Raw genomic sequence first — 12,500 nt, forward strand, 5'->3', positions numbered from 1 at the left:
GTGATTTGACTTGAATTCACATGCTGATGACGCAAGCATTATCAAATTAGCACGTGCTCACATGACTGGCGTGTCGGGTAACCTCGCGGAAAAGTACTTTTTCAGGGGCAAGCTTATGATCTACAATTTTTACATCGCTACAACTTTCCTTGCTCCATGCTGGCCTTAGCAGACGTATTTTAGAAGATGTCAGTACAATTTTTTCGTCACAATTGTTAACAAGTTGCGGTTTTTTGAGAGCTTTAGCAACGACGACAGCGACGGGAGCGGAAACGTCATTTCAAAAAAAATATATAACTTTTTGTAACACTTTCACCATTGTCCCCATTTGTGTAACTTGGAAAATGCTGGCGAACTAAATTACTTTGAGCGACGTTAAAGCAAGAAAAAAGAAATAAAATTTATCCTTATGTGCTCACCTTCACGTTGTTGTTTTGCAGAGGACGGCTAATCACAGGCAGCCCAAGCTCGGTGTACGATTTATAGACTTTGTATGGGAAAACATACTTTGAGCTTATAAATGCTAAAATAAGCTGTAAATGTAGAAATAAAGTTCGCTTACCTCTACATACGGTTGTCCTCGTCTTTTCTGTGCAATCGGAGGGCAAATTTTTGTCCGTTTTAGACGGGTTTGTGGCTTTCGAATTTTTGCGATGTCGTTAGTTGTCAATTCCAACTAACTACATCGCAAAAATTCCAAAGCCACAAACCCGTCTAAAACGGACAAAAATTTGCCCTCCGATTGCACAAAAAAGACGAGGACAACCATATGTAGAGGTTAGCGAACTTTATTTCTACATTTACAGCTTATTTTAGCATTTATAAGCCAAAAGTATGTTTTCCCATACAAAGTCTATAAATCATATACCAAGCTTGGGCTGCCTGTGGGCTAATACACTGTAAATGCACTAAAATGTAAAATGCACGTGCGATTGTTTTTGCTCATTAAACCCATTGTTTCGAGGCGTTCTCGTTGCCGTTGTTGTCCTCGTGGCTATAGGCCTCTGGTATTGTGATTTGAACTGTATATTTTGAGATTGATGGTTGAAAAGTTTAAATGTTAAACGTTTTGTTGCACTGATATAAGTACGTTAAAAGTAATTATTGTTTTGGTTTACTAATTGTTGGTCTAATCTACTGTGCGTTAATCAAGGTGTACGCAGACTATTTACCAATTGTGTCAGGCCGCCACCAGTCACCCTTCACCCGTCACCTGTCACCCGTCACCCGTCACCCGTCACCCGTCACCCGTCACCCGTCACCCGTCAGCCGCCACCCGCCACCCGCGGAAAAGTCCTGCCGATGAATACGCATGCATTTTAAAACTTTTTGTTCCATTCGACGAAAAATGTGTCGATAGTTGTTGAGAATCGCCTCGGGACTTCCAAACACCAGTTTATACTTATGTTGTCTCCTACATATGACGCTCTAATGCCACGACAATTGAGACTAGAGACCAAGTATTTCATGAGTGAAATCAGTGGAAAAATTACGAAGACGATAGCATCGCAATCCTCTCCGAGTAAACGATCAAAAGCGTACGGGGCTAGTTCAAAGGCCAGACTTTTCCCAGCTCCGGTTGAAGCAGACACAAACATATCTCTGCAAGACAGATATTCTTGAATTGTTTTTCCCAGTAGCTCTGTTGAAAGTCAAGCTTCACTGCGTATGGCAAATTTTGATTGACAATTCTACTCCCTGAGCTTATCCCCTGGGGTCCACGAGGACAACTTTGATTTGTCTAGCTCAGCGACCCGTTTTGGGTCGCTAAAATTGGCGCCAATCAAGTATGAAAAGTCCTTCGTTCTGCGCGCCATCTACATGAGACGATGGACTTTTCGAAAGTCTAGGCAAAGCGACGCGACTTTATTATAAAAATGTCGTTTGAAGACCATTTTAATAGGTCTTACTATTTTTCGGTGCGGTGGTGAAATGTTCGAGTCCGTGAATGGAACAGCTTCTTGGGAGCTTGCTCCTTTTAAACGGAATGCATAAATGGCGGCTAAAAATGTATTCTTTTGTTTCTGTGCTAATTAGACTCACTAGCCTCACTCTCAAGAAACATTTATTTTGCGTTTTGTCCATGCAAACGAGGCTAGTGAGGCCCCTATTTATGCATTCGGTCAATGACCGTGAATCAGAACGGACTAAGATTTCACTACGTGGTGACTTTTCGCTTCAAGTTCGTCATATCCCACTTCCACATTTTAATGACTTTATGATCCCAACAAACTCCAGACTGATTGTTGAAAACCTGGGGTGGACCTGGGGGGGAGGGGGAGGGGGTGTTCAGGGGGTTCAATCGAACCCCCTAAATTGAAACACCTAGCGACATAAACTTGTAAAAATATATAATAAATACAAGTACATCTTAATAAGAAGGCTAATTCGCTGCTGTTTGATGTAGCTAAAACGTTTTCTGATTAAGAAACAAATGAGTATCGGTATTTGAATGTTCTGGTTCGTTGCGAATTTGTTTTTTTTTTTTTTCACCAGGCCTGTGATCCAGACATTTTCCCTAACATTAACTGTTTGCTGCGGATTGTTTGCACTACGCCAGTCACAAGAAAAAGCCCGTCACCTACGATGCTGTAGTTCAGCATTTTGCGGAAAGATACCCTGAAGAATGCTTCTTATGGATCCCGTCTTTGATGAAACACAAAGTTTAAAAATGGTTTAACAGCAGCATACTTTAATCATAGTTTTATAAATGAAAATTTGATCCGCAGTATTTTCTCAATGCGCGAGCGGGCGGAATTCTGCGAATCCTGCAATCTGATTGGCCCAGTGGGAGCGGGCGGAATTTTTCTATCTTGCCCACCAACCCGGGCAGAATCCTAGCCCTGCGGTTGCGTGAGCTTGCGTAATGACCTTAAATTGCCATTTTTTGACACCGAATCCGTTTACATACAACAGTAAGTGTTTCAAAACAGATTTTTAGTTGACAAGAGGCCTGAAAATATAATTCAAATAAAGATGTTTCTGTTTGAAACGTTCAGTTTGTAAGTCACGTACTGCATTCGCTATCAAACGCGGTGCGACTCAAGACTTATATTCCGAAAGGAAAAGAGAGAGAAAAGAAAAAAAGTTATTTACCAGCTAAGGGTCGGTCCTTGTAGAAAAAAATTGTGATCTTGGCCTTGGAAAAGCTCCCCTCGGCCTGCGGCCTCAGGCAGCATTTTCAAGACCTCGGTCAGTTTTTCGCTACACGGACATCCCAGCTGGCAAAATTAATGACGTATATCATTTTGCGCAGCTCTGTAATATTTTAATGCAAAAATATGGAATTTTAACTTTAAAAAACGAGAAATTAAAACACGCTGACTTTTTCTCAGAATGCCGGAAATTGCGTTTCCGAGGACTAAAAATTCCAAAACTTCCCAGGGGTCCCCAACAGGCTCGCTGCCTTCGGCGGCACCTTCAATAGGACCTCATTCTGTAAAAACCTGGATGCGCCCCAAGAAACGTGTATTTATCAGAACACAAGACAATAGACCATTTTACAGTTGTGTGTTTAGTTACCAGGCCTATGAATGAAACAACATCATTAGCAGAAAAAAAGTAGGGAGGTCTGTATCATAACAAGGTCAACACCCTCCTCACTTTCTTTTATAGGCCTGGGCCCGGTTGTTCAAAAGCCGATTAACGCTATACCGAGATTAAAAATTAACCAAGGAGTTTATTTCTCTACGCCCAAATGATGTTCAAAGCTGATATTTGGCAAAACTTTACATTAGAGGAAGTCAATCTTGAAAATCAAAAACAAGCAAAACCACTCTCACCAAAAAGTTGAAAACATGAAACAAAAATTTACGCTAATCCTGGATTAAAGTTAATCGGCTTTCGAACAACCGGGCCCAGTTAACTAAGCACACAACTCAATCTCGACTCCAGAGCTCTTTCCTTGACTGGGGGAAAGAAGAACTCTGGGAAACCCTGAAACAAAGTGTCTTCTCATTGGTTTCCGTGAAGAACAATCAAAAGCGTCTCTAATTGGTGCATTCATGTTAGTACCAGGGGTGAGCAGTCGCCGTAAGGTTTAAATAGCCAATTCTTGGCTATAAGAACCCTACTGCGCATGGTCTCCTACATAGAGTTTCCCAGAGCCTTGGGTCGAACCGGGAGGAGAATGGTACACAACTATAAAGTGGTCTATTCAGAACTGCAAGTTGGAACAATTGAGACCGTCACTTACTTAAGAATTACGTAGCTAAATGACCAAGATGTGTTTTGCGTCTCCTAATTTATAGGGGACGGGAGCAGGACTAAAAAGGGCGGGAGCCGGGAGATAAAGGAACGGGAAGCGGCCGGTTTTGAACTCCCCTCATTGAATACTGCAGCATTCGCTAAAAGGTAAACTAAATGCCTGGCTTCATCTTTGAAAACGCTGTGCAATTCAAAGAAACTTTTACCATATCACCTCAAGCTCACAGAGAATCGTTGCATTACATAAATTTTATATGGTTTTTTGTGGGGAATTTAGGCCCGTTTTAAACGCCGCATTTTACATGTGCCGAATCTAATGCAAATGAGCGAAAACAATAGATTTTTCTCATTTGCATTAGATTCGGCACATGTAAAATGCGACGTTTAAAAAGGGCCTTAGCCATCGTTATTTAGGGCATTAAAAAAAAATACACCAGAATTTCTTACCTTGCCTCCTTGTCTTATTTAGGGTATGTTCTTAGCATTTCTGGCCGTTTCAGCGTGATTCTATGGAGTGTTAGATCTCCCGTTGCTCTCTCATAATTATATATGATTCCCCAAGGTTGGTTACTTGCTGGCGGCGGTCTCGCATATCCGCAGAAGTAAATCAGCCGTAAATTCTCTCCGAACGCTCAGATCGCCTCCACATTTAGCCCAGTGAACGTTAAAACCCTCCTCTAACTAATACCTTCTTTATCAGACAAAACAGGTGCGGTGCGGGAATTTCGGCTTGCTAATCTAACGACTCCCTTCCATCAAGGACGGTCGACAATGGTCTGCCACGAAGTTCCGTGCACGGCCGTTGGAAAACAACTTACCGACCGGGCCCAAGGCTTAAATTAGTTACACACCGGGTGGGCGACGATGTCAGTGACAGATACACTGTAAACAAACTGAATGTTTATGTTTTGTTTGCGAAACATCTTTCATTCGTCAGTATTTGCCTGAGCTTCGTCCGTTTGTGCGTGACAGCTGAGTACTTTCCCGAGAAGGGCCTCACGTTGTACCTGTCACTGAGACTAAAGCCTCGTCGCTCACCCTGTGTATAACAAATTTGAACTTCGGGTCCGGTCGGTAAGGTGTTTTCCAACGTTTTCCAGCACGTAACATCCAAATCAAGCATGTGGCTAAGGGCCAAATCAGCTCATTTTAACGATTTTATCAAATCCTTTCCGTGAAAGTTTTCTGATATGAAGATTGAAATATTTGGCATCACTATCATCCTTGATCTCAGTGGAATTTCGGGTCAAATTGAGATTTTTGGAACAATTTAGAGCAGTTTGTGTTTCCGACTGCTCCATCGGAGTTTCCAATCTTGAAGATAATGTACCAGTGAAATTGAAGCTTCAACATCTCCCCGGAAAACCCCCAAGGTATTTGAATTTTTGGAAAATTTTTGTTTAAATGCTCCCCCCCCCCCCCCCTCCTCCCGGCCAAAAAGCACAAATGCCTCATCATAGGTCCATTTCAGGTGATCAAATGCCCCCACCCCCGGGAAAATTACCAGATTACTGTTTAAACTTTTCAGTAGCTTCTATTAATTATGCTTCTGAAGCTGTGTATGTAAACACCAAGGAGAACCAGGGCCCTACATGGCAAGAGGCACAAGGAGGACAGGTAACAGCTATAAATATCTCTTTCTGTAGGCCTTTGCTTTTCAACTAATCAGCTACGAATGCGGAATTTTTACCTTTGAATGCATCTAAGTTTGTGTCCGCCATGATTTATCAAGCTACGTGCAAACCTAACATGAAATCGAGGCTAGCGATCAAATTCCACACTCCCTATGAGGTGTGATCGAATGACCCGCCCCCGGCAGACTAAGATGATCAAATTACCTCCCCCCGAGCAGGGGGGAGGGGGGATGTTAAACCTTCAATTTGACTGGTACATAAATACATAAAGAGAAAACAGCGAACCTAGAACCCACTGGAATAGCGCTGAAATGGTGAACGTACGCCACAAAAACACTGATCGAGAAAACAAGGTAAAGCATTTTTGTTCGATTAATGTTCTTTTATCTTCGACTCCTAAAGACGTTTGCAAATTCGCATACAAACGGTTCTTATTTAACTGATCGTGATGCTCATATTACATCGTTAGCTTGGAGTACCTGTGGTTTTTCGCGTGAAATTTGACGTGGAATTCCCTCGTCAGGTGGTGAATTTTCCCATAGAATTTGTTTAAAAGAGTATGGCAAATCTTCCCTAAAAAGTTAATTACAAACCTTTTCTGTCCCATTCTCTTTGTAGGTTGTCCAGTTTATGTTGTCCAACGATGTATATATCTTGTATTTTGTTGTCCATTGATCAGCAGTAGGGTTTCCTTGGGTTGCTGTGGCGCAAATGTAGAACTCATAACCAAGGTTGATTTGTAAGAAGTCGCTAGCATTTCTTTTGGTGCTTGGTAACCATGTACCATTTCCGTTCAGTGGACACTTTTCAGGTCCGTTATCAACTCTGGATGAGGAGGCTGAGAAGACGCCATCTGGGACTCTGCCACTAATGAACAAACTAATTGCTTGAATCTGACAACCTAAAAAAAATTATGGGATTATATTCACAGGATGTCACAGCTGTCCAGTTTATAACATCAAAAGTTTAATAACCAATGTGGTTACTTCCAGATAGAAGTCCTTGGCCGCGTTGTTCAGTCGTAGTTCCACTACCGCATCTGACTATACATGGGCAAAAACATAGAGACAAGTTCCAACTAAATTATTTATCCAGAATTAGCATAATTGTCGTCTTGGTTATAATGAACCGGAAGACCTGCAGTGTAAAAGGTTCACTTTTCATTCAGCGATAAGAGACTTGAACTGTAAGCAAATGCAGTTGAAATAAAAAAAGGAATTGTCCGACTCTCAATGTTGAAGATGCTCACTAGCACAACTTTGAAATTTATAGACACCTGATATTTAACTATAAGTCAGCGAAGAGAAGGTGAATAATGGTTTTAATATACACCACACAAGCTGAAAAAAAAGCGACCCAAAAAACTACTATATTTTTGTAAAATGTGCTCGGAAATTTCAAATCTCTCACGCCAGCTACTCGGAGAGGAATAGTAATTGGATAGTCAACTCCGAGTTAGCCAATCAGCGCACGCGAGAGAACTATTCACTTGTGTGGTATTAATAATTTCGGTTTTTGAAGGCGTTAAGCTAAACAGATATCTCTGTTTCTTGAAATATAAAAACACGATCTTCTTTCTTAAAGAAAACGACTTCACACTCTCACGCTACAGGACTTCTCTCAACAGCAGAGTAATGAATCCGTTTTCAAGTTCACATACCAATGAGCGCATACAGGATCGCGACTTTTGGTTCTCCCATCCAGTTTTGAATGAGATAAATTATTGGTCTCAATGAGGATTGTTAAGGAGGCTCCAAAGGGTTTTCCACAGGCGCGAGTGGGTTTTCAAAGGAAAAGGATTACAACAGAGATCCTTTAGACTGGAAACACTTTGATATTCGTCTACTACTTTTTTCAGGCAGTTTCTAAAGGTTGTCCACGAGTCCTGGATTGTTGCCATGATGGCAGCAGTACGACACTGCCACAAGTCCTTTAAAATCGGTTTCGAAAAATACCTTAAAGACCATTTTGAAAATCAAATTCCATTAAATGTTTACCTAAAATTAACCCAGTAGAAGTTGCATTATTTGTGAAAACATCGTTGGAAGATGGTTGGAAAAAAAATGTAAAATAATTTGCGAAGAAACTTACGAAGGTGTACAAGGTAAGTTTCGACATATTGCTCAAGTCTAACAAAATTTTTTCCCGGCTTTTGCGATTGTAGGTCGCAATTTTATTTCTGTCCACACTTTTGGATTCATGGGCTGGCTCGACCAGATTAAGTGTATGGCTTAAACGCGAGTGCTCTGAGATAAAAACCCTTTGCAGCCTCCTTAAAGGGGCTAGGTCACGCAATTTTAGGCAATTTTAGCACTGATCGAATGGTCATAGAATTAACTAAAATATCAAAATAACTGTTCAAAACTATAGAAGAACTCTAAAACACAGGGAAGCCAAGAAGGGACATGGATGGACAAAACTGAAGAGGATTGAAATGGATTGAATTTGGGTAAATTTGAAAAACGTCGGCCCAGCTTTTTTTAAATTTATATCAGTCTATATCAAAATGTCATTTACACAGCTGGAAAATTATTCTCAGTTGTTATGTGGCCGTGATTTTGCAAATGAAAGACTCTTGCTCTGCCAGTTTGACGTTTAGAGCTCATAATTAACAAAATTAAACAAAATTACCTAAAATCGCGAGACTTAGCCCATTTAACATAGGGTGCGTTTGATTGACCCTATTCTGGAATAAGAATACGTGTAGTGATGATTCAAAAAGGTATGTCTGGCGTTTTGAAGCAACAAGGATAATAAACATATGTTTAAAATAGCATTTTAGCAGGTGTTTGACAATTTTAATGTGAATCTCATAAAAACGAAGGATTTCTAACTTCTATTCCATGTATTCCTATTCCGGAATACGGTCACTGATCGAACGTACCCTTAGTCTTCTTGCTCCGAGATGCTTAAGAACTACCAGAAACAACCATAATTTACCACAAACGACGGTAATTTAGGCCTGGTCGAATATGATGCAGATGAAGTTCATGATGCAAGCAATTAAATTCAATTAAAGCGATTGTCTAATCGAAGCTTAGCTGCCGTCTTAAAAATTTGATTTCCTGAATTAGTCAGGACAAGAACTCTTGTGAGCATTACGAGAAAAGTGATTTTGCAAGCGGAAGATCGATTTTGCATAACTTGCCAAGTTACATTCTAATCAAGAAAGGCAGAAGGGCAAAAATAAGTAGACCAGTGAAACTACAAGCTTGTTATTATATCGTAAATATTATACCTCTTTGGGCAGAGTAAACTTCCACTTCATACAATTGTCCACCATAATAATTATTCAAGGTTACATGTCTTCCCAACACGCTAGGCCAACACAGGATGCGAAATCTGCGAATTATCCCGTATCTACGATCTTCAACAGGCGCTCGACATTCCTGACCTTTTTCAGTTGATCTTGAGGCTGAAAAAGTTGTGAATACAAATCAACATAACTGCACAGCAACTCCTACGAGTCACTCCAGAAAATGATGGAACAATAAATTATTTCAACGGATTATGAGATTCTCGTTAGAGCTCATTCTGGGTTATGTTTAAAATGTTTTAAACGTTTTTACATGTTTAGTTCAAGTGTTTCACATTGTGGCAATAACAGCAAGTAAAAGTAAAACTACAATAGTTCTAAACTAGTTTTAAAACAATTATAAATCCAGCCAACATTTGCGTTTAATGTTTATTCATTCATTTGGTGGACATCATAGAGTGATGTACAATCTTTAAACTTTTGGCCTTCAAACCGAAAGTTAACCAGAGAATAATAAAATAATAATATTATTTTCCCTACTGAAGAAGTATCTTTCCGCTTATCTCAGGCCATGTCAAAAGGAGAAAAGCGTTCTCTGTGCTGATTCTATAGCCGTAAGATGATCTTGTGTCAGAAGCAAAAAATAAAAAATAAAATGAGCAATAAATGATGGGTATCATCAATTATTTACGGTAAGACATTACGAGGGTCTGTGTGAGGGTATTGGATTCTCAGACAACAGCTAAATGTCTACATATGTCTCAGTTATAAGCCGACTTTTCAGTTATTTCTTAGCTATCCATTAATTTTGACAAATCTCAGAATATTGCACACGAACCTCCTTTCTTGAATTTGATTAGCTCACAACCTACAATTAATTCCGGAAATCACCCAACCTACAGAGTCCCAAAAAATCCACGAGCTTGGCATCATTGGCTAATGACCTCACACCAGGAACCCATGACCCGGAGCCTACAGCTCCCATACTGGGCCTATGTAACGGTATTTTTACAGACCGATCTATTTTTAGACTATCTTTTCCGGAAAAAACAAAGGCAGTTACGGTTCGGTGACCCTATCACGTCAGCTTAATTTCTTGTAATTGGTCATCGGGCTCCTATGGGAGTCTCATTCGCGGGAAATTCAATCTAAAAATAAATCGGTCTGTGAAACGAACACAGTAGAGTTGTAGGCTCCGGGTCATGGGTTCCTGCTCACACTTAGTTAATTGATTTATATTTGTCCCTGTTCAAAAGAAAATAAACAGAGGACCTCCACTATTGCTTTTGTGGCTTGATATCCGTCTCTCAAACAATATTTGATAAAACAATAATTATTGCATTAGACTTTTGTGATATGCGTGAAGAAACAAGCTCTTGAAGTGGAACCCACTTTCCTTGACCTTATTCCGCATGTCACAAAAAAAATTCTTTCAAAAAGTGGTTATTTCTCTCCGCTCCATAAAGAACCTTAAAAGCATCAATAAATAGAGTAGTATACCTCATGACTGCCGGGAATACGAACTTGGCGCTTTCCCTTTGTTAGAACTACCCGGCCAGACACATTAGTTTGCAAAGAAAATGCAACAATTAGAAAGAACACTTGCACGATAATCCCTCGCATTCTTCTGGAGGAGTATATATCATCCTCAAAGTGTGTTGATTTAAAGGCGTTGTACAGTTAGTCTTTCCAAATGCCTGGTCTGGCCGGTCGGTTCTGTCAAATGGAAAGTGTCCTAAGAGTGCTGATAGTACATCTCACGACGGTCAGTGCAGAAAACGAGTGAGAGATACATAAGCGCAAGAAGAAAAAAAATCGTATCCCCGCGCGGTCATATACCATGTTCTGTTTTCCTATACAGATAATAACTATCCGCCAAATCCGAGACATCTCAGTTTTTATTCATTTTAAAAGCGTCGAAAAAAGGGATCACCTTTACTGAAGAAAGTCAAAGGTAGTTTCACTGTCTTCGTATCTTGAAGCCGTTTTTTTACCGATCTTTTACAACGAAATTTTAATTTATGACACCAACAGCCACATGAATTCACGCATGAACAGGATGCACTTATATTATGGTATGATATATTGTTATATCTGTGACTATGGCGACATCAGGAAAATCCCATGTGAATGATATATATAACACTACCTTATAAAATTCAGTAACAATTAATGCTGGGAAAACAAAAGAAATGTTTGATTAATTAATATCTGTATATCTGATACAGAATTTTCTTCATTTACATAAACGTTTCTTTCGATTTTCCCTGTTAAAATGTCTTGAATCATCAAAAATATCGAGTGTACATTGAAACTTTAATGCTGAGGTTTAATAAGTCATAAACAATTTTCGCGCCAAATCTGCCGCTCATATTGTATATGTTACATATTCATCTTGCACTACGAGGATATCAAATTTCATGAACAAGAAACATGATAAATAAATTATCATCATCATCATTTTATTTCAATTTTTAAATCTAACAAATTGAAGAAATACACAACTCGTATATAGCAAAGATAATCGAGGCGGGCTATGTAACTTACAATTAAATTTAGCAAATTAGGTTAATAGTACAACAGATAAAGAAATAAAGAAACAAAATAAAAATAAAATAAATAGGTATAAAGGGTGTTTCAAAAGTTCGTTCCGATATTTTGTTGGCTTATATTTTGGTAATTACTACCTCTTGGAAAGTTAAGTATGTTATTGATTCTACATCGAATAACTTAAATATTAGTAACCAAAATGGCCTCTTTTATTTTTTTATAATATATATTTAAGCGGCGGGGCAGAATAACGCGTGAGCTCCTGAAGCGTGTCGAGAGTTGGCATTTTTTCGCCCGAACCGTAGTCTCCTTCTCAGCTAGTGTAGTGTTTCAGGGGCTGGGTCTTTGTACGTTGTATCGTCAATGATGTTCAGATCAGGCAAGTTTGCCGGCAAGTCGTCCATGGGTGTAAAAGTTTGGCAAATTCTTCTGACACCATGTCTGATCTGCCTTTGAAGGGCGACAAGCCTATAAAATAGCTGAATAATATCGATCTCAGACGTCCTTGAACAAGGGCGACAAGGGCATTGATTGCAGTCTGCAGTTAACAAAATCTGATCACGTGATAACACTTTTGTGCGTCTGTGGTTTCAAAAGGAAAAAAAACCTGAAGAAAAGTTTTCACCTGCTTCTTATTTCCTCGGACAAGACTTTTCCTGGGTTACCTGTAATAGCTTCGGCTGGTATTACTTCCCGTCAACACCGTTTCGCGCTTTTCTCTTTGGGGAGAGCAACAGAAAATAGAGTCACGAGATCGGTATTTCCGAAACTGCAGAGCCACAAAAAAATTTATCACGTGATCAGAATTTTTTAACTGGAGACTGAGGCAGCGTTTACACGAACGCGGTCTCATT

The 12,500-nt window shown here is 39.7% G+C and overlaps 2 protein-coding genes across 2 annotated transcripts in view; both read right to left on the reverse strand.

Annotated features, from left to right (window-relative positions):
* The window catches only part of LOC138004092 (uncharacterized), an 888,878-nt gene that overhangs the window by 603,999 nt on the left and 272,379 nt on the right, over positions 1–12,500 (reverse strand). The gene's annotated exons all lie outside the window — the stretch shown is intronic.
* The window catches only part of LOC138004140 (uncharacterized), a 132,382-nt gene that overhangs the window by 13,125 nt on the left and 106,757 nt on the right, over positions 1–12,500 (reverse strand). The window contains exons 4-5 of the mRNA XM_068850572.1: positions 9,079–9,255; positions 6,434–6,741 (exon numbers count right to left, since the gene is read on the reverse strand). Of these exons, the coding sequence (XP_068706673.1) occupies positions 6,434–6,741; positions 9,079–9,255 (485 nt within the window). The remainder of the gene's footprint in view (positions 1–6,433; positions 6,742–9,078; positions 9,256–12,500) is intronic.

Source organism: Montipora foliosa, chromosome 5 (genome assembly GCF_036669935.1).
Source record: "Montipora foliosa isolate CH-2021 chromosome 5, ASM3666993v2, whole genome shotgun sequence".
Taxonomy (NCBI): Eukaryota; Metazoa; Cnidaria; class Anthozoa; order Scleractinia; family Acroporidae; genus Montipora; species Montipora foliosa.